Source organism: Labeo rohita, chromosome 13 (assembly GCF_022985175.1).
Source record: "Labeo rohita strain BAU-BD-2019 chromosome 13, IGBB_LRoh.1.0, whole genome shotgun sequence".
Lineage (NCBI taxonomy): Eukaryota > Metazoa > Chordata > Actinopteri > Cypriniformes > Cyprinidae > Labeo > Labeo rohita.
This window is the reverse complement of record NC_066881.1, coordinates 10,172,212-10,199,842: the sequence shown is the minus strand read 5'-3', so window position 1 is coordinate 10,199,842 and position 27,631 is coordinate 10,172,212. Positions and strand designations below refer to the sequence as shown.

General features: G+C 36.5%; 1 protein-coding gene across 4 annotated transcripts in view; it reads left to right on the top strand.

Moving 5' to 3' along the window:
- The window catches only part of lrmda (leucine rich melanocyte differentiation associated), a 376,471-nt gene that overhangs the window by 225,515 nt on the left and 123,325 nt on the right, over positions 1-27,631 (top strand). For all 4 annotated transcript variants that reach the window (XM_051125729.1, XM_051125727.1, XM_051125730.1 and 1 more), the window contains 2 exons: positions 22,242-22,368; positions 23,551-23,690. In XM_051125729.1, the coding sequence (XP_050981686.1) occupies positions 22,242-22,368; positions 23,551-23,690 (267 nt within the window). The remainder of the gene's footprint in view (positions 1-22,241; positions 22,369-23,550; positions 23,691-27,631) is intronic.

Sequence of the window (27,631 nt, the reverse complement as noted above, 5' to 3'; positions counted from 1 at the left end):
GCCCTAAATATAACCATATTATTACTTGCTTTTGATACTTCATTTAAACTAATTATTATTGCCTCATTGCTATTATATTGCATTTTGAGTCATTTTAAAGGCTATTGTTTGCTTAAGTCTGTTTTAATTACCACAAAAAAAATTATAATTATCCAATTACTCGATTAATCATCGGAATAATCGACAGATCACTTGATTACCAGAATAATCGTTAATGACAACCCTAAATAAAACCATATGATTACTTGCTTTTGATACTTTATTTGAACTAATTATTATTGCCTCATTGCTATTATATTGCATTTTATATTGTCATTTTAAAGACTATTGTTTGCTGAAGTCTGTTTTAATTACCACATAAAAATATTACAATTATCCGATTACTCGATTAATCATCAGAATAATCGACTGATTAATCGATTACTAAAATAATCATTAGTCAAAGCCCTAGTCTTATGATTTACTAATTAATTCAGATTTATTTCCCTGAATCTGAAGTCTAAATAGTTGCAGAATTCTGCAGTTGCAGAATTGATTTAGTTTTTTATTGGATATTCCTGGAGGTGCATTTATTTGTTTACACCACAAAAGCGTTTTAAGTCGTCTTGAACATTTTGTTGATAAATTTCCTTATTATATTCTGTGTAAACAACTAATATATTTGTGTATTGTCCATTTAATGTGTTTATTGTGACCTTGTAAGCTTAAAGCACCCCTAATGAATCCCTTCACCTCAGTGCTGCATAAAATTGAACTTCAAAGCTGCGCATTTCCAAAAAACAGACAGCGCTGACATGGAAATTGACCTGTAGGCTCGTGTCTCCTCCACAAAACTCTCAGTTGTACTGCATGTCAACGAGATGAAAATGATTCCCATCTCCTCCCTTGACTGGATTTCCATTTGCAAAGAAGATAGGGCTCTATTATAGACCTATTTGAGCTGTGCTGATAGCTGCAGCGATTTAAAGAGCTCTATTGTTTGAAAAAGGAGCCAGTCAGATTAGAGAGGTGTGTAGAGCTCTTAGCAAGGTCAAATATTTTATGACTGCTCTGCTTCCATCTTATTCAAAATCAAAGAGTTTTTTTTTCTCTTAAATGACACCTTCCGCTATGATCTAAAGTCTGATTTACAGAATACAGCGGGATCTGACACTCCTGTCAGTGTCTGTGAACATGAGTCACCCAGATCCCTATTTTGTTTTTTTTTTTTTTTTAAATAACAGCTAATGTGTGGAGTAACCACGTGAAATTCAGTGACATTTCTAAAATAGAAAATCACTTTAATTATAAGTATTTTTTAACAACTGTTTTAACAACCTAAGCTGTCTTCCTTATAGCTTAGATTATAAGGTATATTTAGTATAAGGTAGTGAGCCTGTCAGATTGCTTTCATTGGTTTTAGTGTCTATTGTGTAGGTTGGTGTTATTGTTCACTCCATTGTATTAAACAGTCCCTCGGGCAATGTTCCTAAATGTCCCTTTACACCCTTGTGTGTGTGTTGTTACTATAGAGACTGTGTCTGAGGTTGGTCAATAAAACACAGATCAGATGTGCAAGTTTAGCACCAGAGCATGTGCTAGGAGAATTGTGTTGTGGAGCACGTTTTAGTGCTTTGCTAATTTTGGGTTGAAGGTATAACTGTAAATGCATGCATTTTATCATCCATTATAACTGCAGTTATTATTATTTGGAAAAATGTATAACCGGTTACAAGGTGTCATATTTTAAGGTATACAGTGCTGGTAGCAAAACAATGATGCTTCCTATAATATAGTATAATATAATATATAATGTAATATAATATAAAAGTGTATATATAGTATAGACAGCTGGTTAAAAGTCTAATATTTTTTTCATGTTTTTTTTTTTTTAATATTTTATTGTGAAATATTATAACTATTTAAAATGACTGTTTTCCATTTTAATATATTTCAAAATGTAATCTTTTCCTGTGATGACAATAATTTCACTGTTTAACAGTATTTTTGAATGTAGCCTTGGTGAATTTATTCATTCATTAGTTAATTCATTCATTCAAATTCTTGGAAACATCGGAAATAGTTGGAAATATTGTCTGGCTACATACTATTATATTATATTATATTATATTATATTATATTGTGGCAGGCATTGTAGCGTTCTATTTTATTTTATTTTATTTTATTTTATTTTATTTTATTTTATTTAGACAACTGGTCAAAAGTCTGTAATATTTTTTTCATGTTTTTTATCACTTATGCTCACTTATGCTCACTTATGCGTTTGTTTGATTAAAAATACAGTAAAAACCGTAATATTGTGAAATATTATAACAATTTCAAATAACTGTCTTCTATTTCTAACGTAACCTTGGTGAATTCATTCATTCATTCATTCATTCAAATTCTTGGAAATATCAGAAATAGTTGGAAATATTGTCTGGCTACAAATTATATTATTATATTATATTTTATGTTATTTTATTTTATATGATATTGGTTTTATTATATTGTTTTTATTATATTATTTTATATTGTATTACTTTTTATTAATTTATTTTATTGACATATCCCCTGAAGCTGTTGCGTTTGATACCAGTATTAATAATCCTAAATCCTGTGGACATTAGCACTCACATAAACATTTATTCAGGTTCCCTATTGCAATAGTGATTTTAAAAGAACACGACGATTGGTTTGTAATCCAGTGTGTTATCTTAGAAGCTTCCCGCTTTGCTATGCATTTACCCTGCTCTCGTCTCCCTACACAAATATCCAGTGGGACGACACAAAGCTTGGTGTGTTGAACAAATATGAGCTCTGTATTTATTTAACTACTGCTGAAGCACAAAGCGTCTGAGGAGAGAAGAGGTCTTTTTTGGAGGGCAAGCAGAGACTGAAGCGGCCATTGGAGGGGCCCAATCGCACTTGAGTTCACTGGTAAGCCTGTTGGACATCCGGCTTTGTTCCCCTTATAGTCTACTTATCAGAGGGCTGATTCGCTTGTCCCCTCGCATGTTCCTGTCCTATCTCAGCGCCGCCAATTTTCCACAGGCTAAGTGCTCAAATTGAGCCATTTTGTTTCACTTTAAACTAAAGCGGGGACCTATTATGCGTGATTTTTCATTCATAGCTCCCACTGCTGGCACTCTCTCTCTCGTTCTGTCCGCACTCAGAGGAAAGGCCTTGTGAGGCCGTACTGTTCTCACTCCAGGCATGTCAGCTTCAATCTGCCACCCCTGGGTGTGAGGGGCCAGTCGTGGTGTGGGGGCTCACAGGTCAACCCTGTCGGTAATTGATGTTGCTTATTCATCTGTTTTTCCTTGTCTTTTTTCCTGCCGCAGTGGCCTTTTGTTTGTCTAAATTGTTTGAAGATTTACTGTAGGTCCTCAGGCCCCTGAGAAGCATCACCCCTGCGGCACTGCCTCGACGCCCCTGCTGAGCAGGAGGCTACACACACATACCCTGACGGATGCACACACAAACAGCTTTCCCTCAGTCAAAATACAGAAGTATCTTTCATTGTGACCAGTGAGGCCATCTCCCAGGCTAATTTGTCATGGCTTTATACGTAGCATGCATATCACAAACCCAATCGTTACTTTTATGGTAAATTCAGAAGCGGCCGAGATATTGAAAACCACTGATTCCAGCTGGTGGATCGTGACCCAAAAATGGGTTGCTAATGGGCTCGTGGATTGTGCATACTTAGGACAGAAAAAAAAAAAAGAAATAGGCCTTATCAATGTTCAGAAGGCACAAGAAAAAAAAATTCTTGTCAAAGGCTGTGTCCAATCAAAAAGTGTATGAAAATATTACTGAAGAGAAAACTTAAGATTTTTTCCACTTTCGTATAACAATTTTGTTTTAGTGTTGTGTCTTTGACTAATGTCCAGTGTAAAGTCTTTATACCCCACATTGTATGTAATTTATATTTTAAGAAGATTATATTAGATTAGGAAAAACAGTCAGTTTTGTGATGCATTTTATTTTATATTTCATTTTGTTTTATATTTTTGATGTATACTTTATTATTTTTGTTTTAATACAGTCATTATTTTGCAGTTCTGTTTGACACTAGTTTTATATTTTATTATATTTTTACATTTATTTTATTTTATTTTATTTTATTTTATTTATTTGCCCCTGATGCATTTGATTAGTTTTAACTCAGTTTTAATATTGTTGGATAAAAATTTTGTTTACTGTGTTATTTATTTATTTATTTATGTATGATGTTTATTTTACTATTTTTATTTTTAAAGTCAATTTTTTAGCACTTCTCCTTAATGCTAGTCTTACATTTTATTATTTTTTATTTCATTTTTAAAAGTCATTTTACTTTATTTTATTTTATTTTCCACTAATGCATTGAGTTTTAGCTCAGTTTTAATATTGTATGATAACCAGTTTTGTTTACAGTGTTATTTTTTTTTGTTTTGTTTATTTTAAAACAGTCATTATTTTTGCCGTTCTGTTTGATGCTAGTCTTTTATTTTATTTATTCTTTTAAAGTCATTTTTATGGTTCTGCTTGATGCTAGTCTTTAATTTTTTTTTTTTTTTTTAAACAGTCATTTTTATGGTTCTGTCTGATGCTAGTCTAATTTTTGTTTTTAATTTATATATATTTTAAGTCTTTATTTGTCTGTATTTAATTTTTTATTTTATTTTATTATTTTTACTGTCCCCTGATGCATTTAATAAGTTTTACCTCTGTTTTAATATTGTACGATAAACAGTTTTGTTTACAGTATTTTTATTTAATTTAGTTTTATTTAGTTTTATTTTTATTTTATAATTTTATTTTAAAACAGTCACTATTTTGCACTATTTCTGTTTGATGTCTTTTGATGTCTTATATTTTGTTACTTTTTAAATATATATATTTTTTAAAAGAGTCTTAAATAAAATAAAATAAAATAAATATTTTATTTTACTTTATTTTTTACATTACTGATGCTTTTAATACATTTTAACTCATTTTTAATATTGTATGATAAACAGTTTTGTTTTCAGTGTTTGGTCCAAGGTAAAATCTAAATCCTGAAGCACAACCGTTGCTTTATCACAGCAGATTTGTCTATGAGCTGTTTTAGTGACCCTCTAAATCTTCACATGGCCACTGTTTATATTATATTCTTAAAGCTCAGCTGTCTGCAATCATAGCCCAGCAATGCTTTTGAACTACAAAAGACATCAAAGCATTTTACCTTATTCCTCTGCTCGTTACCGCATGCTCATTTTCTACGCTCGCTTTACAGCTACATGACTGTCACCTGAAAATGGAAGTAAACAGGCGACTGTAAGATAAAGAAAAGTGCCTAATTACTGAGCTTCATTTGATCTTTGCCTCTGACATGTCGGCAGGCTGCATGGGTGGTACGTCCCAGGGGCTCTTTGAAGAGGGCGATTTTGTAAGAGATTTGGATCATTACACAATAAAGAACACTTCATAAGTCATGAAGCGAGTTGGAGAAATGATGGTTAATGATGTTGACAGCAGTTCAACTCTATAGAATTATGCTGAGATTTGACTGGACTTGCCTCCTTTAATGATTGCTGCTTTTCTAAGGTAATGAAGCAATGGCAGAGAGAACGAGAATAATCTTACATCAAACCCAACTTCAGTTAAAATTGCACAAATCATCCATCACATGCCTCTTTTAAAGTGTCACGTCTGTGTATTAGAGAGGGCATCTGCAAACAAGTGAAAAGGAAAGAAAGGCCTTCCCATTTCCTGCTGGATCTGAGGAATGATGTAGCAGTAGATCAGTGACTTTGGCTACACTATAATAATAAGAATATTATGTGTTTTGTGTGCAGAGAAGCACATTGTTAAAAGACATGATGGTTTTCATGTAATTTGATGCATGATGGGTGCTTCTAATGGTCGTTGACCCAGTTTTCAGAATAGTTTCAACAATCATTATTGTGCCTTTTGACCTTCAAGACATTAATTAAGAAAAGATTCCTCTTAACTGCATACACTTCTCATTAATGGCTGGAAAACTTTTAGAACTATTAATAACGCACAACTAATTATTTAACTGGGCAAATAAACCAAATGCAAATGGCCATTACCAGAAGACAGAGATGCTGAAGATGAATGCAAAGAGGAGAAAATACTTGTCTTCTGAAAAGTTTAGATGTTATTTTCTTTTCATCTTACCTCTGTATAATGCATATTAACTTAGTGTTTAAAAGCACAGTGCTGTGCTGCTTTGTGTACAGCAGTAACCAAGGAAACACTGTATTGCTACTGTTCTATAAGCGCCACCTGCTGGCAGAGAGTAAATCAGCTCGTCTGCTGATTTGTTTCATAGTAATATGTTTTATGTTGCATAATATCACACACATTCTGTTTTTGCTTTAGCTTTTGAAATATGTAGCATGTTTGTCTGGATCGTGATTAAAATGCAATGGTTCTGTTTCTGTTTCATGTGTAAAAAAAAAATTGATAAACCGTACAAACCAGAGAAAAACATGATCTGACATAACAGCTGAAAAACGTCTTTTGTTTCCTGCATGAAAATAAAGTCTTATGGGTTTGGAGTGCTTTAAGAGTAAATTATGAATCTTTTAAAGTCCCCATGAAATCAAAATTGAAGTTTTAGGCTTTTAGTATAAATATGCTAGCCTTAAGGTTATCTAAAGCAGGGGTTTAAAACTGGGCTCCAGTGTTTGGAGAAAAAGCATAAAAATGTAAAAATAAATGTAAAAATTGTATTTTTGTTATTGTAATTATTATTGTATTATATATAATTATAATACTTATTAACCGAATGAATACAAAAATATGATTGAATAAGAATGAAAGAAATAAATTATCCAAAATCTTATTAAAATAAATGAGTAAAAATGAAAACAAAGAAATAAATACAAATCTTGATAAAATTAATTGTAAAATTTACATTAAAAAGATAAATAAATAAATACTGTACTTTACTTTAAAATACATTTTAAATATTTGTTTAAGAAAAAAAGAATAATAATGTAATTTAATACAAACTAAATATTTTCCAATTAATATTTTAGACTTTCTTATAATATGCAGTGTTGGGGGTAACGTAATAATATTCGTTTTTTGAAGTAACTAGTAAAGTAACGCATTACTTTTGAATTTCTAAGAAAATATCTGAGTTACTTTTTTCCTCATTTATTGATATTAATTTTATTGATTGGGAGTAAACATGATGTTAGTGTATTCTAGACTAAATGTGAACATGCATTAATTCATCAACTCACAAAAAACAGATTCAGTATTCCTCAAAATGAATAAAAACAGTGAAATGCAAACTCAGAATATGATGCAACCCTCCAATAATTAAATATGTTAAATAAAACAAATATCCTTTATGTATTTAATCCCATTTTATTAAAGTGTCTTTGCTGCTGACCTTCGATGATGCAATTCAACCATACTAATAAGCAAAAATTACTTTAGATAAACTAACTTTTGTGCTTCATTTTTTTATAGCTGTAATAACGTAATGCATTACTTTCCATAAAAGGTAACTAACATAATTAGTTACTTTTTCAGGGAGTAACGGAAATTTGTAATGCATTACTTTTAAAAGTAACTTTCCCCAACACTGATAATATGAATTTTTCACAGTGTAAATTGGGTATTTATGCAAGAAACTAAATGTCTTTTACATTTTAGAATAGGGGTCCTTCGCACGATGATGATCATTTTTAAGGGTCTGTGGCATCTAAAAGATTTAAAACCCCTGATCTAAAGCTAGTGTGTTCAAAAAAAATTACAAAAGTTGCATTTACAAGATATAAGCATACAAAACCTACAGTGTCTATCTTCCGCCAATACTCATCAACGATTTTGATGACATCACCCTGCACCTCAGTTCTCTTAAAATTTTGTCCAATCAAATGCTCTTTCTGTCCAATCAAAAGCGCCCCGCCCCTTACACTATAAATAGATGCTGAAGCTGCTGCTGAAATCAGTCACTTGTTTACGGAATTAGTATTTCCTGTAAGGTGAATGGCACATAGTGCACTACATAGGGGATAGGGAACAATTTAGTCAGTGTAAATATGCTTTCCGTTGGGGCGAATGAAGGCTTTACCCAGCTCAATGGCTCTGGCCCAAGCTGTGATATAAACGACATTCTATTGGCTATTTTTAAAAAGGGGCAGGGCATTTTGGAGTATGTCCCGCCCTGTCTTCCTGTTTCAGTTAAAATTACGTCAACACAGAATCGCGCTGTGTGTTTAAAAGCACTTCAGTGGACCTTTAAAAAGAACAGCCCTGCTTTGTTTACAGCGGTAACCAAAGATATGCTTTATCGCTGCTGTTCCATAAGCACCACCTGCTGTAAAAGAGTGAATTTGCTGTTTTATTTCGAGCTGATATGTTTTATGTTGCATAATATCACACACTGCAAATATGTAAGTTACAAATATGTACTTTTAAAGTACTAATACGTGCCTTTAAGGGACCAATATGTACTTTCAAAGTATTAAAATGTACCTTTAAGGTACTAATATGTACTGTTTAGGGGTAGGTAAGGTACAACGATGTACCTTTTCACTTTTGTGCCTTAGGGAACCGCCCCAGTGACAGAACTGTGCCTTTTTTTTCTGACCGTGTAAGGTCAGATCATTCTGTTTTTTATTTAAATTGTGAAATTATAGCTCAGACATAACAGCTACATACTTATTTTGTTTCCTGCGTGTCAAGAAAGTCTTATTCATTTAAAATGACTTGAGTAAGTAATGACAGAATTTTGGGATTTTTGGATGAACTATTCCTTTAAGTTGAGTTATCTGTTGATTTATAGGGATTATGTAATGTTCATAATTAGTTCAAATTTACATTCACACCATAAAACGGCGATGATTGCTGTTCACCTCTCTTTTTTTCATCCTTATGTGCACAGGTTATTCTGAGTCCCAATAACATTTTACTTGATATATTTGTGACAGGGCGTTGGAGAAGTCAAACTGTATGTTTGACAGGGGAAAAACAGGCTGCATCAGGAGTTTAATTGGTTTGAATATGCGTCTAATTATCACATAGGGTCGGTACTGATGCAGAAGTAATGTAATTATCATTTTGTAGCATTGTATAATGATATTGCCTTTTGCTCGTCAGGAAGAGACATCTTCATACCTGACACTTTACTGAGCTACATAATGATATGGCAGAGCGACAGCTAATTACAACATAATAAGTGAGTGATGATGGAGTCAGGGTGGATATGCCTCATATATTTAAGTGGTTTCAAAGCACCGCCAAATGTAGAGAGACTTGCAATTAAATCAAACCACTCTTCATTTAATTACAAGCAGATTTATTTGTGTATACTCTTACTTAACATGAATGAAAAGACTACATGTAACGGGAATATCTGCACTGGTTGTTTGTATGTGGAAACGCCGAAGATCAAACTTGGCCGAGATACAGTTCCTAACTTGAAAGCCGTTAACCTATTTTCTGTGTGTACATAAATTGTCGACAGGCAGCATTTACATGTGACAGTTACATAAACAAACCCTTTTATAGCTTCAAAGTGTTTAAAACATACATTAAGCTGTCTAACATCATTCCTGCGTTCTGTTTGTGAATTAGAGATTGGCGAATTGACTCGAAGCCCGCAAGTTATATGCGGCACAGCTGTATTTTTGTTTATTTTAGTGTTAAAGATTGTGCTTCTATATTTTGCAAAATGTCTGCAAATGCTCAGTTAGTAGATACCACTCTGGCAACTTGCCTACATTTAGTTTATAATTTGTTGTTTGCATAGACGCTGCGCTAAAACTCCACATGAGGAGGAAATGTGCATGACGTGCAGATCCGTAGATAGGGGAAGTTGATGGCAATTTGGACGGGAGAAGAGCGGCGCTCACTGACTGCTTGAAACCTTTTAATTAGCATTAATTACCCAGCAGAAAATGTTGGGGCTTGAAAGGATTTGTGTCAGCAAGTGAGAGATCAAAGATTGCGGGGCTCGCATTTTAATCTGCCAAGTAAAAACTAATAAGGGCCTTGTAATGGGGCCCCAGAGAGTGACAGCGCAGGTGGGGGACCGTAATCCTCCCAATTAGATCATCAGATGATTTAATTTCCCTCTAATATTGAAAAATTACGATTTCTTTTCTCAGTGGCTATCGTTTGGATAAAAACTGATTTTCCAGGCATCCGCCGAGCCTTTTTTTTTTTTCTTTCTCTCTCTCTCTGAGCCCCTCATTTACGGCTTTGAGAAAGTGAAATGAAAGCTTTTTGGAGGAATGTGTGGTTGGCCATGAGGCACGGAATCATGGCTGTCTCATGTGGTTGTGAGAGGGGATGGGAGTGATGCAGACCACGGGCAGGCCCCAGACAGGGTCATCCATCAAGTGTCATTGATCATTTGCCATGAAGTGACAGCAAGGTAGTGATTATTTGCTATTAGATAGATGCTCAAGCATACAGGGCTGCAGCTTGACAGTACAACGGCCTCAACCCCAGATATCGTGGAGGAACTGTGTTCTTTGTGCCTTCCAGTCCAATGCTTTATTTGCAGTACATGCAAATAAAAATTCAAATTAAGTCCAATAGTGTTCAAAAGACTAAAACAAAGCAATGACGAGATGACAGTAAGGTCAATAAATGATAACTCTATGTCAACATGCAGTATTGTTGACGATAAAAGACCAGACTAAAATTTATTTAAAAAAACAAAACAAAACTATACCAAAATCGGTTTATTTTCATTGGAAAAATGGAGACAAAACATTACTGCATACTGCTATACACGCTTCTACTATGCAAGCTTGCGTCTGTGCGGTTGCCAGATATCAAGAGTTCAAATCCTCAAATCAGGGCTTCACTGTTAAAAGGATTTTGCTTTATTTTTGCAATCTGGCAACCATGTGCACACACTGGCTTTTTATTACCGAAGCTACAATGATGATCTGAAAACACCGACAAACAAGTAAGCTGAAGTTTACTCAGATAATTTACTCACCCCCTTGTCATCCAAGATGTTCATGTCTTTCTTTCTTCAGTCGATAAGAAATTGTTTCTTGAGGAAAACATTTCAGGAATGTTCTCCGGATAATGGACGTCTATGCTGCCCCCAAGTTTGAACTTCCAAAATGTAGTTTAAATGCAGCTTCAAATGGCTCTAAATGATACCAGCCGAGGAAGAAGGGTCTTATCTAGCGAAACAATCGGTCATTTTTGAAACAAATTGACAATTTCTATACTTTTTAACCTCAAATGCTTGCCTTGTCTCATCTCTGTGATGCGCATGTGCATGCACATGCACATGCGTAGTTTGTGTAATCCAAGTCAATATATTTAGGGTGTGTGTGAAATGTGGAAATGTTGAAAACCTCCCCTCTCGTTTTCTTCTTCAACGTCAAAATCGCCCTACATCGCTCTTTTACCTTTTTTTTTTTTTTTTTTTTTTTTTTTTTTTTTTTTTTTTTTTTTTATAAATAAAGGGCATTTGATGATCTTTGCATGTTCACTGGGTCAGTACTTCTGCAGCAATGTAGGACGATTTTGAAGTTGGGGAAGAAAACGAGATGGGAGTTTTTCAACATACCCTAACTGTTTTGACCGTACTGAACCAGAAAAAAAACTGAGTTCACGCAGACTTAGACGAGACAAGCGTTTGAGGTTAAAAAGTATAAAAATGATCAGTTTGTTTTGAAAATATTCGATCATGTTGCTAGATAAGACCCTTCTTCCTCAGCTGGTATCGTTTAGAGCCATTTGAAGCTGCATTTCAACTGCATTTTGGAAGTTCAAACTTGGGGGCACCATTGAAGTCCATTATATGGAGATAATTCCTACAATTTTTCTTTAAGAAATGTAATTTCTTATCGACTGAAGAAAGACAGACAAACATCTTGGATGACAAGGGGGTGAGTAAATTATCTGTAAATTTTTGTTCTGGAAGTGAACTTCTCCTTTAAATGAAAGTGTTTATGTTCCGTCGCTGTTGTTTTAATTAAGAAGCATGATTGTAATTTGGAGTTCTTGGAATTACTATTAGGAATTTCACTGTTCACATAATATTCACATAATATTTTTTGTTTGTTTTTACCAGCAAAAAGTAGACAGAGAGTGTGCATACCAGTCTTAGATATACATTTTTATATTAACTAGCCTATAATAAATCAGTACACTAGAAGAGGAAAACTGTTGATTTGTGCTTATTGGTAAAAGTGGAATACCTGAAATGTAAAAATAAGTTTCTTAAATGACAACAATCATTGCTATTGTAATTTTGAGCATGTTGAACCAAAATACAGCATGACAAAAATGTGACTAAGTTTTTATTTACTAAAACTAGACTAAAATGCTCCGATATCTAGTTGACTAAAAGATGACAAAACAAAAACAGGATGAGGCTGACTAAATATGATAAAATTACATTTGATGCAGGACTAAGACTAATTTAAAAAATACTGGCAAAATTACACTGAAGTCCAATTATAAATGCACTAATATAAATGTATTAACCCTGATTTAAGATTTTATAGAGCTGGTATATGATTGTTTATTAAACAGTAAAAAACTTTTTTTTTCAATCACGTTTCTTTTTTACAACATTAAATGTAATGCAATAAGCAGACTGCATGTAGTAGTTTACTGTGCTTGCTGTTTTCAAGGGAGTAAATGACATTTACTGTGTTTATTAAATTATTGGGCAGAATGAAATAAAATTCAATTAAAACTGAACAAAAATGGCAAACATATACAATATTTCCTCAAAACAAAAGTCTGAAAGTGACGTGTATATCTTAGTTTATCATTGATCAATTATACATTGGAATATTGCAATAACTAAAATATATAAGCATCTTATTCAGAAGCATCTTATTCATTGTAATTCCATTCCTCTGCTAAAAGTGCCTAATGGATACTTGTAGGTTGCCATTATTTTACCTTAAGCCACTTATTTTATGTTTCCCCCCATTACTGCGTCATTTTCAAAGTCATTGATTTTGCTTTTTGGTATTTATCTACATGCAAAGTGCCTTAAGATACATTTCCCTCGCAGATAAACAGTGATGGCAGATGACTGCGGTGCCATCTGTAAAGAATAGAATTGATTTTCAGGGCAGCGGTACGAAAGGGAGAATGCATTTGTTTTGCGAGGAGAGGTATAATCAGTCAGTGGTGTCGTTTAAAAGAAACTGGGTTGCACCAGAGACAGGGAGGCCATGAGGCATGAAGAGAAATGGTGTCGACCATTTCTCTACCAGCAGACCCATATAAAGTTACGCTGCAGTGCTTCCAAAATAAAGTGGCTGGCTGCATTTGTACTTTAATCTTAGAAATGATGCTTATGTTTTAGATAACGTTAATGATTATTTTGATACTGGTTATGGTGTGGTCTTAATGTCACATTAAACAGGATGCCTTTAACCCATCATTTCATATATTAATTGTTTTATATTAATGTGTTGATATCAGTGGAGTGAGTAATTTTATGTCATGGTAACAATGTATAGCATGATATTTTTCAATGCACACTTTAATTTGTCACCATTTAGTGATGCCTGTTTTTGATGAATACTGTACAGAGGGAAGGTACGTCATCGTATTACATTTATTTATATAACTCAAATCAGTGTGTAAACAGCTGTTTCACATTATTTCACATTTACACCTGAGTTCAAAGCCAAAACACTAATACGTGATAAATCTAATTGGATCAGTCACGTCTGAAATAGCCAGTGTAAACATACCTTTGATTGCACATTAGTTCAATATTAAATTATTGCACCACATTGCAGCGTTCCTTGGCAACTGTAAACAACCTTCATTTACACCCTATTTAAACTGGACATAAGTGTTGCGACGCCTCAAAACCAAATCAATCCCATTGTAATCCAAGAAGCTGTCTATATTGGAAGCGCCCATCTGCAACAGTCAATAGTTCGCAGAGACTATACAACCACAGATGTACCACAGTATAAATGGTTAAGGCAGAATTTTTACAATTGACACTCTTACTGTATACATGTCAGTCCTGCTTTTTATTATCATGAAAAAAAGGAATGGCGCTGCTTCAGATTTTTGTATTTTTTTAGTTAAGATGATCTGCTGCTCAATTTAGACAACCACAATTTGTGTTTATTTGACCAAAGGACATGCACGCTTGTTCCAGAAGTTGTCCTTTGAAGTACAGGTTGTGCCTTTTGCATGACTGAAGGGAGGGTAAGTGATTAGACAGCGACTGGACAGACACCTTCGGTACTCTGTAACACAAGGTGATTTGCGCACGTTGCAGCTCAGCTCATGGAGTCCAGGTTGCCCCTGACATGGCCCATCAGGTCAGTCAGACTTGGCACTGGAAACAAAGTTTGCCAGGGCCGGGGGGTCAAACCCAGCTTAAAGAGTCAGCTCTGTCAAAAGCCTCCGTCACATTCTTACCTTACGGCCAACCTCGACTGATCCGGGGCTATTAATCACAGCGGAGCGGCTCTGACCTCAGCCCCTTCTCCCTTTGAAGTGTGCTGTCCTTTGCCGCATGAGGAAATCATTTGCTGCCTGATTCAATGAGCCGTCAGCCGAGCCAGCGGACCTAATGACATGTGAGAATATTAACCTCCTACCACTGAGAGCTGTGAATCTTGAGAGGCAGTCTATAATTCACCAGGCGTTTCATCCCTAGCCTCAGTCCTTCTTCTGGTCGAACCCCCGCCCGACCCAACTCAACCCCACCCTAACCAGCACACCACTGCCTGGTCCAGTCAGAGGCTGCCTTAAAGGGATAGTTGACCCAAAAAATTTAAAATGTCATCAGTTACCAACCCTCATGTTGTTCCAAACTTTTCGTCATAAATAATCACCATAATAATTTTCATTTTTGGTGAATTATCCTTTTAAAGATATAATTGACACCATCATTTTGCCATTTACTCACTTCCAACCATTTTTTTTCTGTGAAATACAAAATGAGATATTGCACAGAATGTTCAAGCTGCCCTTTTCCCTACAAAGAAAGTGGATGGTGATTTACAAAGAATCAAAAGGTCAAATAAAGTTGTCTTAAGTTATCAAATAGTTGATCTTAATATTAGCCCATGCAACTTGTGTACTCTGTGACCATGGACCACAAAACCAGTCATAAGGGTCAATTTTTTGAAACTGAGATTTAAACATCATCTGAAGGCTGAATAAATAAGCTTTCCATTGATGTATGGTTTGTTAGGATGAGAGTATATTTGCCCAAGATACAACTATTAGAAAATCTGGAATCTGGGGGTGCAAAAAAAATCAAAATATTGAGAAAATCACCTTTAAAGTTGTCCAAATGAAGTTCTTAGTAATGCAAATTACTAATCAAAAATTAAGTTTAGATACATTTACGGTAGGAAATTTACAAATATCTTCATGGAACATGATCTTTACTTAATGATTTTTGGCATAAAAGAAAAATCAATAATTTTGACCCATACAATGTATTGTTGGCTATTGCTACAAATATACCCATGCTACTTACAATGGTTTTGTGGACCATGGGTCACATATGAAGATTTCTAAATCATATTATTTATTTATTTATTTTATTTATTTTCATCATTATAATTGACAGTGACTTCAGTGTAAATGAACATCTACTTTTCTTACATATGTAAAGCAGAAGCTTGAACATGTACTGTTAAAATTCTGGGTTAAAAACAACCCAGGGTTGCGTAAAAATATGGACAAACTCAGTGATTTGGGGTTTTTTGACCCAGAGGTTGGGTTAAATTTTTAATCCAGCCTTCTGGGTAGTTTTATTTAACTAAACTATTGCTTAAAAATGACTTTATTTCTTGTTTAAAATGAACCCAAAGTAAGCTAACATTTAATAATACGTTGAATAAATAATATTTAAATAATAAACTTATTAATAAATGTTCATCTATTGATTATTGCTAATGCCTCTAATAATTATGATTCTGATTTGCCTATGTTGGCTTCATTTTAAGCAGCCATATAGTAATTTTTAAACAATAGTTGAGCTGAATAAAATTACCCAGAAGGTTGGGTTAAACATGTAACCCAATTACTGGGTTTGTCCAAATTTCATCCAATGCTGGGTTGTTTTTAACCCAACATTTTAGTTGAACCATTCCTAAGAGACCCTTTGTTATCTTCTCTTTTAATCAACAATTTGAGACTAATTAAATATGCCAATTTATTCATTGAACCCCATGTGTTTTTTCTTTTCATTCCATTTTTTCCTTTTGACACATTGAGCTCCAAAACGCTAGCATTTAGCTCTTTATATAACTATCCGTTATTTATATGTGTTATACGCAGTACTGTAATGATGGTGTTGTTTAATAGAGCTAAATTATGCACTGCAGGTTTGTGAATATCCACGTAAATAACAAACCAAAATGTACATTGTATATTGGAAGAAAATCACCCAGCCAGTGTGTGTCCCCATTAAAACTGCAGGGTAACTGCTCCATAAGCCTTTAACACATGTAAATTGCAACATAGCTGAAGCCCATTTCCTTACACATGTGATCTGTAAATTGCTGCCACCCGAGGGCTGGTGACATGTTTGAAGTCAGACAGGGTGGATGGGCTGAGATTAAGCTAGATAATGGCTGCCTAATACTGCCAAACTGAAGATTTATAGTGCCGCTGCATCTGAAGCATCATGTTTTTGAAGATTGAAAACAGAATTGCATGCGGGTTGAAGGTGGGAGTGCGTCTGAGCTCCTTTGGCACATATATTCTGCATGAAGCCGGTGTCAAGATCATATTCAAGGTTGTAGGGTTGATTAAAAAAGCGACACAATGGGCAGATGTGGCGTTCCGCCTCGCATTTATCACGAGAAATGGTTGATTCATTCATTCTCTATGTGCGATGAGGAGTTTGTCATGTCCTCTGACGGACAGCTTTGCGGTGTCATGTGCGTTTTTTCTTCTTTGGCGTTTTTTACGTTTATTAAAACCAGTCCGATCGCTGTTTTTCCAGCCCCGCTTCCCTCTTTCATTCATTATAGTTTCTTATCTTGGCAGGCAATCAGAACTGCCAGGCAGCCAGTCCATTATGCACATATGAAGCCCATCACTCCAACCGGATTGGCCAATTCATCAAACATTTATCTTTTGCCCTGTGAACAGCGTGTCAATTTGCCTGTCACTCCCAAGCCTTCGCAGCCTCCTCAGAATAAAAACATTACTTCTCCTGCACCGGAGACAGCTTTGATGTTAAATCTCCCCTCTTTAACTTTCAAACAAGGCCTAAAGTCGGATTCCAATCCTAGGATCCCAAACAATGGAATCCGCAGCCATCCGCTGTTGACCGAACCAGAGTCGTACTTTAAAGGCTGGTTGCAGATCAGCTGGCGTGCGTGTACGGTCTAGTTCGCCCGTGGCTGTTCTGGGACCCAGTTTTGGCTCCAGACACATGGGTGACACTGTGGAGCCGAGGATATGAGAGAGACTAATATCAAAGGATGATCAGAGCTGCTCTGTCAAGAACAGACACACTGGGGACTCAAAAAAGAGAGCAGAGAAGAGAAAGGCCTTTTAAAACCGGCGAGCAAACAAGGGAATTACTGGCCATGGCAAAGGGAAATATCAAAGCTGGGAATATCATACAGAAGGAGGCTTTTGCTGAATGGGATCACTGCTGGAACGCAGACTCGGAATACAAAGGCAGCGTGAGTGTGTTTGAATGAGAATATGTTATTTGCGGTTAGCACTGTTTGCTAACTCTGTCGGCAGGTGTATCTCTGAATTCCCTTTCTCCTTCTCTCTCGGTCTCTCCCTCCCTGGACATGTGACCTGTAAAAGCTGGCTGACTAATGGCTGCAGTGACTGACATTTCAACCAATAATCACAGAGTGTTTTTTTCCCCTGTTGTCAGCAGCAGTTTATCAATCAGCATGTCCGCATTAGTATTTGTCTATCGATCCATCCATCTCTGTCAAGCCATCTCTGTGTCATTGTCTGAGCTCTTGTCCTCTTGTTTGGCTTCTTTTGAGGATAGTCTGCATAGTAATTTGTTTTACAGGCCCTGGCTTTGAAAGGTTGCTTAACAGCATTTACATGGCCGCCTTTTGAAGAGGCGTGGAAGCAGACGTTCTCAGCGAGCGCTTCTTTCACATGTCAGCAAACTGTCACCATCTACGCGGGATCTTTTTAACGTAACCTTTGGTAGTAATGTAATCGTTTGACCTTCTATCAACTTTCTCTGTCAGTATTTCTTCTCCTCGTTCCATTATGTTTAATAATTGGATTATAAGACATCCCAATTTTACAAGCAAGAGCTACCGCCAGGATGCTGTTTGTCCCAATAATTAGCTGCATCGTATACGAGCTAGTGTCTGTATCTCGGTAAAACTACACCTGTCACAAAAACCCAAAGACACACCGTGATGTTGTTTCTCATTTTCATGCTGGTGGTTTAATGAGGGGAATATTTCCACAAATGTGTCGCCACATGGAGTAATGAATAAGAAAATATCCTAGGTAAAGTTTTGATGTTAAATTTTTTTACGGAGGCAGTGTTTGTTAGGAGAAAACATCTGTCACTAGTTGTATTTTTGATTTGATCATTTGTGTTCAAACTATCATTTTTACAGTTTGCCTTAATGTATTGTGTTGAAGTTCCTTATAAAGTTCAGTACTACTTTATTTACTCAACAGCACACTTGGTGCTTGGTGAATTTCAATTTTGGACCCCCTTTGCCTCTCAATTGTCTAGGATAAAATGCTTAAAGGGATCCCTGGTATTAAGACTTAATATAACGTAAATGATGTCTCTTACTGAAATATGTAGTAGAAAACCCATAAAAGATTTACAGTATTTTAAAAAAATCAATGTTTTATACATATTTTGATGGCTTGAAATGGTTGCACTCTGTGTGCTAGTGGCACTACCTATTGCTGTTTTTACCAAAACACAACTCGCAAAATAAAATACTTGTAGGATGCCACATTGTGCGGCTTTTGGTTTTGATTTTCAGTCGAAGGGCAACAAGAAAAGCTATGTAAGTCTTCACTGCTTTCCTAGCGATAAGAAGAGGAAAAAATAATGGGAAGATGCCTGTGGACGAATAAAGCTTCCTAAAGACTCACGTCTTTGTTCTCTCCACTTTAGCCCTGATGCTGTTGAGGCTTTTAGTAGACCACAGCTACTGAAAGAGCTTACAAATGGCAGAGACAAGAAACGCTAGATGCCATCCTGGCAGGATTTGAACATGTCAACGCTTGTCATGACGCTGCAGCCACTGAAGGAGTTTCTCAGTGCGGATTTAACTTGATATCCAGTGCGTTTAGACTCCTTGTGGGGAAAAATGCGATGGTACAGAATTTGTTTTATATACACGCATTTACCGTCACCACCTGTAAGCTCTTTCAGTAGCTGTGGTCATCGTATCAGGTAGCACCAGTAGCTCACCGAGTGCAACCATTTCAAGTCATCGAAATAATGGTCCCCCATAGTCCAAAATATGTATAAAAAGAATATGAATCTACTACATATTTCAGTAAGAGTCATAATTTGTGTTATATTAATCCATACAAGTCTTAATACCCACAGGTTTCCTTTAACAACCCCAAAGATCGTATTTTTCCAAGCTATTGTTTTTAGTTGTTTTCTTACAGACTGTTATGAATATAAATGTTGTAAATCACTCATGGGTTGCCACCACATTTGATTGCCCACATTATCCACCAAGCATCTCTGACCTGTCTTTAATTTGTATCATGGTCATTTGGTTGCCTTATTTATAATGTGTAATCGTGTTTTTTCCAGCGCAGTATGTTGTTTAGCAGCTAAATCTCCTGTTTTGTGAGCTGTGTGCTAACTCAGGCAGAGAGAGCCAGACATGCTGCACTGGCAAACACGTTGAGATATTCACTGTGACAATGAGCTTGATCATAATTATCTTAACAAGGAGTGGGTTCATTGGCATGGCTCGTTAAATCTATCTCTCTTTCCTTCGCTTGTGTCTTCCCGTCCATCTCTCTCCTTCTCGCCTTAGATCAGACGGCGCTCCCTGCGTTGTGCTATTCTGTCATTGTGGTGTGACTTTGAAGATGGTGGTGAAAATGTGCAGTCAGTTTTGGATTCCCCATGGGGACGAGGCGTGAGTCAGAGAGGTTCCTACCTGAAAGTGTTTGTGTGTGTGATTGAGTTTTAGATTGCTTGTGTATTGACGCTATTTTAGTTTTTGTAAGTGTGTGTTCAGGATTTACTCACCCTCAAGTTGTTGTTTTTTATTCCCTGGAACACATTCCACATACGAACAGTCTTAAATAACCATGGCAGGCAGATGAAAAAAAAGAGATTTAAGTGTTTTAAAGTGTGATGTAGCCAAATTTAGCATTGCGTGGCTTTTGAGTATGCAGAATTCAAGATTATCTATAAATAAAAACCAAATATGATATAGAACTGTGAACTATGGAAAAGAGCTGCATGATTCTTTAACATTTCTCTCTTTTCATTCCACAGACAAAATAGCATAGAAGCCATTTCTGCCTCGTAGAAAAGATGTAATTACAACTTCATATCCCACACTTTTTATATGTCTTAGTATCTATGTTGTATCACTTGTAACAATTGCAGCATTTTTTCTGCATTTTCCTTTATTTAATCCTACTTGTAATCTCACAATTATTTGTATAGTTTTACTTCAAGGCAGAATTTGGCTTCCATATTAACAACTTAAGTGAATAAATATCAGAATTTTCGGCTGAACCGTTCCTTTAAAAGCGCTTGGCAATTAATCATTCAGTTAGTGACACATTTTGAAAGTTTTCCACTTGCGCACTGTACAGATGTTGCATATAATGCAGCAGCCTGAATGTTTAGGCACAACGTGTTGTGGGTAAATTAGGGTTGAATCCCTGTTTGTTGTTGTGAATGTGATTTGGCCGCTCCCTTGGCTGTGAATTTAACTGATTAAATCACCTTTTGCACACAGCAGTAGTGACACGAAAACAACAATTAATAAGCAACCCCCCTGTGATGCGCGGATGCCTCTTAACTAAGCGGCTAATAACATTACACCCGCCCAGAAACAGCCGAGGCAAACAGGTGGAGGGGGCTCGCAGAACAGCTTTCATTTATCGAGTTTTGCGCGATTTGACAATACAAATAGAATTGATTTCTCTTGTGGTTGAAGTTCTTGGCTGTCTTGCTTCTATATACATGCTTTCTTCCTCTTGTAGAGCCCATAAAATTTCATCAGCCATGTTCTACACGATAAGAGCGAGGTATTTGCATAACACAACAGAGAGTTTTATGACACTGACAGCAGGAGCGATTTGTTCGTTGGTACAGTACTTGGGTGTCTTCCAAAGACAAACTTCACCTGGCTACACATCAACATTTACTTCTGTGAGCTCCTTCCAGAACGCCTTGGGATTTACTGTGCCACAAAAGGTCTCAAGACAACAAAATCCATAAGATTATGATATGTAGGTGTTATTTTTCCAAGAGTGCGGACGAGTAGCATCTAGTTGCTATTGAATTGTTCTTCGCTCGAGGAGGTTGACAGACCTAAATGTCAATTAACTAAGGGTGGACACATTAGCATTGTAGGTTGTCAGCCTCTGCCATTTGAGGGATTAGAAACACACACCCCGGCTTTTATGCACCATCCACGGCATGAACTTTGCAAGGCCCCGACATTACCCTGAGCACCACCCTCCATCATGTTTATGCCAGCGTAGGGCGGGGAAGAGACCCAGACGGAGGGAAAGTCCTTGGGGAGCGTGTGCGTCTCTGGGGGATTAGATGTCACGATGGGGAATAAAGGGAAAAACGTCCAACTTTTTTCCCGTAAAGCAGTTGTTTTGAACTGTAAGCGGCTCGTAGAAGTTGCAGAAGTTGTACTCATTCCGTTTGTGGCTGGGCATTATAGTTGTGCTGGGAAAATGATGGATGACGAGTTAAATTTGTGTTGGGGGAGTGAAGGTGAACTGTGACAGAGTTATTTATCTTGGGAATGGAGGGTTAGGGTCAGGCAAAGCTGGGTGCCTGAAGGCACAAGACATTGACAAATTCATCCCGCACACTGCATTTCTGAAGCCCTTTTGTTTTGAATCCTGGCTACTCACGAGTGACCCTCATCACTCACGCTGCCAGCGTGTGAAGGATGCCGCACCATGCCAGGGGATCTTAGCGCCACTAATTCTTATCATTCACTCTCCTGACAGTCCCAAGCCCAAACTATTCCGGCCTGTGAAAGGGCCCGCCTGAAATATTTATTTCTGCACATAATGGCTGCCCAGATTTAGGGCCATATCATTTTTCCTCTCTTGCCTTATCATTGCAGGTCACTGACAGCCCTGAAAGCGTTCAGCCAACTGGAAGAGCTGATTGTGGACAACAATCTTCTCGGAAATGACCTCCGGTTGCCCAGGTTACCACGGCTCCATACCCTGACGCTCAATAAGAACCAAATATCCTTTCTCCAGCTTTGCTTTTCAGCTCTCATGCTTGACCAAAATGACAGGATACGCTGCGAGTTTCTTCGCAAGGCGGTGCAGGTTTTCCTTTTGCCACACTTCATCTCTTTAAATGATGTTATTGTGTTAAATTGAGCTCCTGTCTAATAGGCTCGCTTTAGGAGTTTGTGCCATGGTGACCTCTAGTGGAGGCGAGGCGAAACAAATACCCAGAACAGTCCCATGACTGATAGATAAACCCCTGTTAGATGTCTTTCTTAGAAGCAGATCATGTCATACGGTGACCCATATCATAGTATATTAGCGGTATATTAGCACAAGGCCACATGACCAAGAAGCAGAGCAAACAGAGTTTATTAACCTATATTAGCTGTTTAATAAGCTAATGTAGCAGCTACCCCACGCCAAAAGTAAATCCAGACTGGAAATTTCAGGTTTCCGCCCGTTGACAGTCTGCAATTACATCACTGCGCCACATTACGTTTGGTTTGTATGATGAGACGCAAATGGCAAAAGTAAATGTGCTAGCCTGACGAAAATTTATGCTGGGCTGTTTGTCGCTGGATGCTATCCATCTACATAATAATGACGCAGCCTCACCCTCTGTTCTCCAAACAGCTCTCCCCCGACAGAGTGTCAGCAGCTCAGACCCGAATTCTGCTGTGAAGTGGTCTGCACATGCTAATGGGCCAATTATTTACATCCTGTAGTGGCCTGCTGCCATTGAAATTCAAGTGCTGCATTAGTGTGGTTGTATTTTGACACGTTTCGGGCACCATTTTCCAATGAAGTGAATGTATTAGTGATGAATTTGCTGTGAAGTGGCTGTTTGTTTCCCTGTGCTGGGTGAAGGGGAGGGGGGTGTCCGTGGCTTAGGGAGTCACTAACTGTTTTTACCACAAGGCATCCATCATTTTGTCAATGTTTTTAATGTTCTGCACCAAGCCACCCAGGAAATGTGAAGAGGAACGGGGGAAGAGAACAGCCAAACTTGCAACAAATGCCAAAATCTCGCTCTTAAATTTACCCGCTCTTTGTATTCTCGAGCACAATGGCTTTTGAGCTCTTTCTGAGGGTTTCGGTAAATTTGACAGAGTTATTCTGGCTGGCTAGGCCAGCAGAGTAAATGCTAATGTAATTAACAGCCTGGATTCCTTGACCTCTGCCCCGTGACACTTCACCGACATCGAGGCCCTGCTGGAGCATTTGGCGGAAGTGACGCCAGCGCTGGAGTACCTGAGCCTTCTGGGAAACGAGGCCTGTCCCAACCAGCTGGTCAGCATGGATAAAGATGAAGACGACTATCAGAGATACAGGTCAGAACACTTTCTATACTGATGAACATGCACAATATGAAGTGGTTTTGAATGGGTAATTTGGGCTTTTAAATTTAAAAATGTAGTTTAAATTTACAATTTAGTTAAAATCTAAAAATTGAACACTGAGTATTAAACTGTTTTGAATTTCTATTCATCAAAAAAGTAGGGCTGTCAAACGATTAATCATGATTAATCGTGATTAATCGCATACAAAATAAATGTTTAAGTTTGTGTAATATGTGTACTGTGTGTAATTATTATGTATATATAAATACAAACACATTCATGTATATATTTAGGAAATATTTACAAGTATATGTATTTATTATAATTTTATATAATATATATTATATATAAATAAAATATTTTGTACATAAATAACATATTTCTCTTAAATATATACATTAATATGTGTGTATATATACATAATTACACACAGTACACACGCATATATTAGGCAAACTTTTATTTTGTATGTGATTAATAGCAATTAATTGTTTGACAGCCCTAAAAAGAAAGTATTAAGCAGCACAACTTTTTTTTTAACATTAATAATAACAAGAAATGTTTCTTGAGAAGCAAATCAGCATATTAAAATGATTTCTGAAGGATCATGTAACACTGAAGACTGGAGTAATGATGCTGAAAATGTAGATTTTCTATCATAGAAATAAATTACACATTAAATATATTAAGTATAGAAGACGGTTATTTTAAATTGTGATATTTAAATATTATAATGTTTAAAAAACACACAAAAAACATGCTATTTTTTATTATATTTTTATTTTATTTATTTTATTTTATTTTTATCCCCCAAATCAAAAAATAGTTTCACTAGTGGTCTCAGACCTTTGGGTCTCGCTGTATATGAAATCTCTGGTATCCTAAAGCAATGAAGGCCGTTTTTTTTAGGTATTCATGAATTTTTGTTTTGCTGCTATGTTTTTATTTCTTCTGGTAAAAAAGAGAAATACCCCAGGAGTGTGTAGTTTGGCAACTTTCAGTAATCTTTTATTTGGATGAACGGCTGTTGCACAACACCATAAATCACATTGCACAAGCAAAGACTGATACTTTAGGCTATAACCGCACTCCTCTTAAAGCTACTCACCTCCTTTTTTTCTTTTCTTTTTGTAGACTTGCAAAATCGATTTCACGTGTGAATTGTGATAACCACAAATGAGTGTTTGCTATCCTTTCCTACACGACGAAACGATGCATTCATTATCAAGCCCAGGCCTATGGGAGTGCAATGCCACGCTATGTTACCACCATTTGTCAGGTTTTCAACATGAAACCCAGCGGTGGGAAGAAGGGAGGGAGAAACACATTCTTTTGTCTACCTTAGACCTAAGTGCATTTTTCTTGACACTGTGTTCAGTATGAATCATTTACTATACAGATGAACCCAATAGGCGCCACTCTCGCGCAATGTCTCCCATGCTTCACTTGGTGCAGAGGACGACCATTCTTTCCCTGACTGACAGCAGCTGTGTGTTTGTGATGTAATATTCATAATGTGTCACATAGTAATACATCAATTTGAGCATAATGCAGATTTTATGTCTGACAGGGTTAGGCGAGCTCTCAGGTCATAGCAGGACTGGCCTTGGGCTATGCACTTCTCAGACAGCGCCCTTAGAACAAAAAAATAATAATAAAATAAAATAAAAATGCGAGGCGGTGAAATATAGCACGCCTCTTTGCGCTCTTTCAATTAGTCAAATGAAATGAACAGGCGTAAGTACACTCGGCTGTATTTTACAGCAGTCGCTTGGCTCATTCATCATTGTTTACTTCTGGGGCTCGAGGAGGGTTTTTTTCTCTCTCCCTTTAGCTGAAGAAGTACAGCGCTCGACACAGCGACAGCCATCTGTGGTAAAGGATGTATGTCCTGTCTCTCTGGAATGCTCTCCAGCCCATGCTGTCTGTGATTGCATGTTTGTCTCTTGACATCATGACGTGTGTGTGGGCTTAAATATCTGTGTTTGCTGAAGATCAGAAAGTTTAGGGCCAGTTTTGCCTGGGGTGCTTTAAACAACACTTGCTGCAGAGCTGCTCCAACCATCTGTTAGATCAGCACAAACAATTTCACAATCATCAGGAAAACACCTGCATATTTCCTGTTAACAGTCGCTGTTATTATGTTTGTTTGTAATTGAATCATAACGGTAAACAAAGCGTACCCACACCACACTGCTCCCAGTCACTCCAGAGGAATTTGTTACATAAAGTTAATAGTTGTTTTGCTAAGGCAAGTGGGACTTAGTTAGACTTAGGGATTTAAACAGAATATCTCTTAAGTGTGTGTGTGTGTATGTGTGTTTGTGTGTGTGGTGTTGTTTTTATATCCTGGTGGGGACCTAAACCTGAATACACACAGACTCACCACGGTAAAGGTAAGGGGATAGAAAATACAGTGTGGACAGTATAAAAAACATTGCACCTATGGAGAGTCCCCGCAAGGATAATAAACCAGACGTGTGTGTGTGTGTGTTTGTGTGTAATACATAAACACACACACACACACACACACAAACACTGCCATTTAAAAGTTCAGTAAGCTTTTAAATGTTTTTAAAGCAGTCTCTTATGCTCACCAAGGTCAAAAATACAAGTAATATTTAGAAATATTATTACATTTTCTGTTTTAATATATTTAGGATTTATTTTATTCCTGTGATGGCAAAGCAAACTTTTCATCAGACATTACTCGAGTCTTCAGTGACACATGAAGCTTCAGAAATTATTCTAATATGGTGATTTATTATTACATTTTTTTCTTTCGTTTTCCTTAAGGAAATTAATTTTTTTGTTTAGCAAGAATATGTAAAATTGATAAAGTGAGAGCAAAGAACAAATATATATATATATATATATATATATATATATGTTTGTGTGTGTATATATACAGTATATATATATATATATATATATATACACACACACACACACATATATACCTAACAAAAAATATGTTTTGATTTTTTTCCTCAACACAAAAACAACAGCAAAAATAAATAAAATAACAACACTTCAGCAACCACCCTACCATCATGGCCAAGTTTTGCTTGGGTGCAACTCGTGTTTCCTTTAGAATATGTAGAAAATCTAGACTGCTATATTGTAAATTCTAATTTGCAACAACAGTGTGTATATGCACAAGATACACGCTTGGGATGTTTATGCAAATGGAGTTTAACTCTGAATAGATAGGTGGAAAACACATCCCTGCACGTTTTTGATTCGGGCTTATCTTAATAGGATCAATCTGCAATTGTGTTCTCTGTGATCCATCAGGAATAAACACGTAGCATGGGTTCGCCTTCGTCCTTCATCATTGTCATCATCATGGGTTTGTTGCTGGCTTTTGCATGAGAGCTCGGTTGGAAATCTGTCACTGCCCATATACACATCTGTTCACACCCTCCACTTAGTGTCTCTCTCTCTGTCTGTCTCACTCTCTCACTCTCTCTCTCTCTCTCTCTCTGTCTCTCTCTCTTTCTATCTCACTCTCTGTTTGAAGTCTTGACATGCCTCTTCCTCCATTCCAGTCAGCCTGTGAAAGAATCTGTTGTCATCTATGTATTCCTGCTATTATCTCACGTCATTTTCTCTCCCCGAATGAAAGACAGAGAGTGTGTGAAAGCGTAAAGAGATATCTGTGAAGCTACAGAAATGACAGCTTGGCAGATTCTGTCAATGTGGGGTTTTTATCTGTTTAGATGTCGTATGTAGTTTTACATATTTGGAAGGTAATTACCTATTTACAAATATTGCTATGGTTAATTTAACACATTTTGAATGAAATGTTCATTTAGGTTTTGTTTTATGTGGCTGACTTGCAGATTTAAATTAGAGTTCTCTTCATCATTTAAATGTGCTGTAAAGGGAGGATTTTTCTTTTTCTTTTATTATTGTTTTATTTCTTCTTC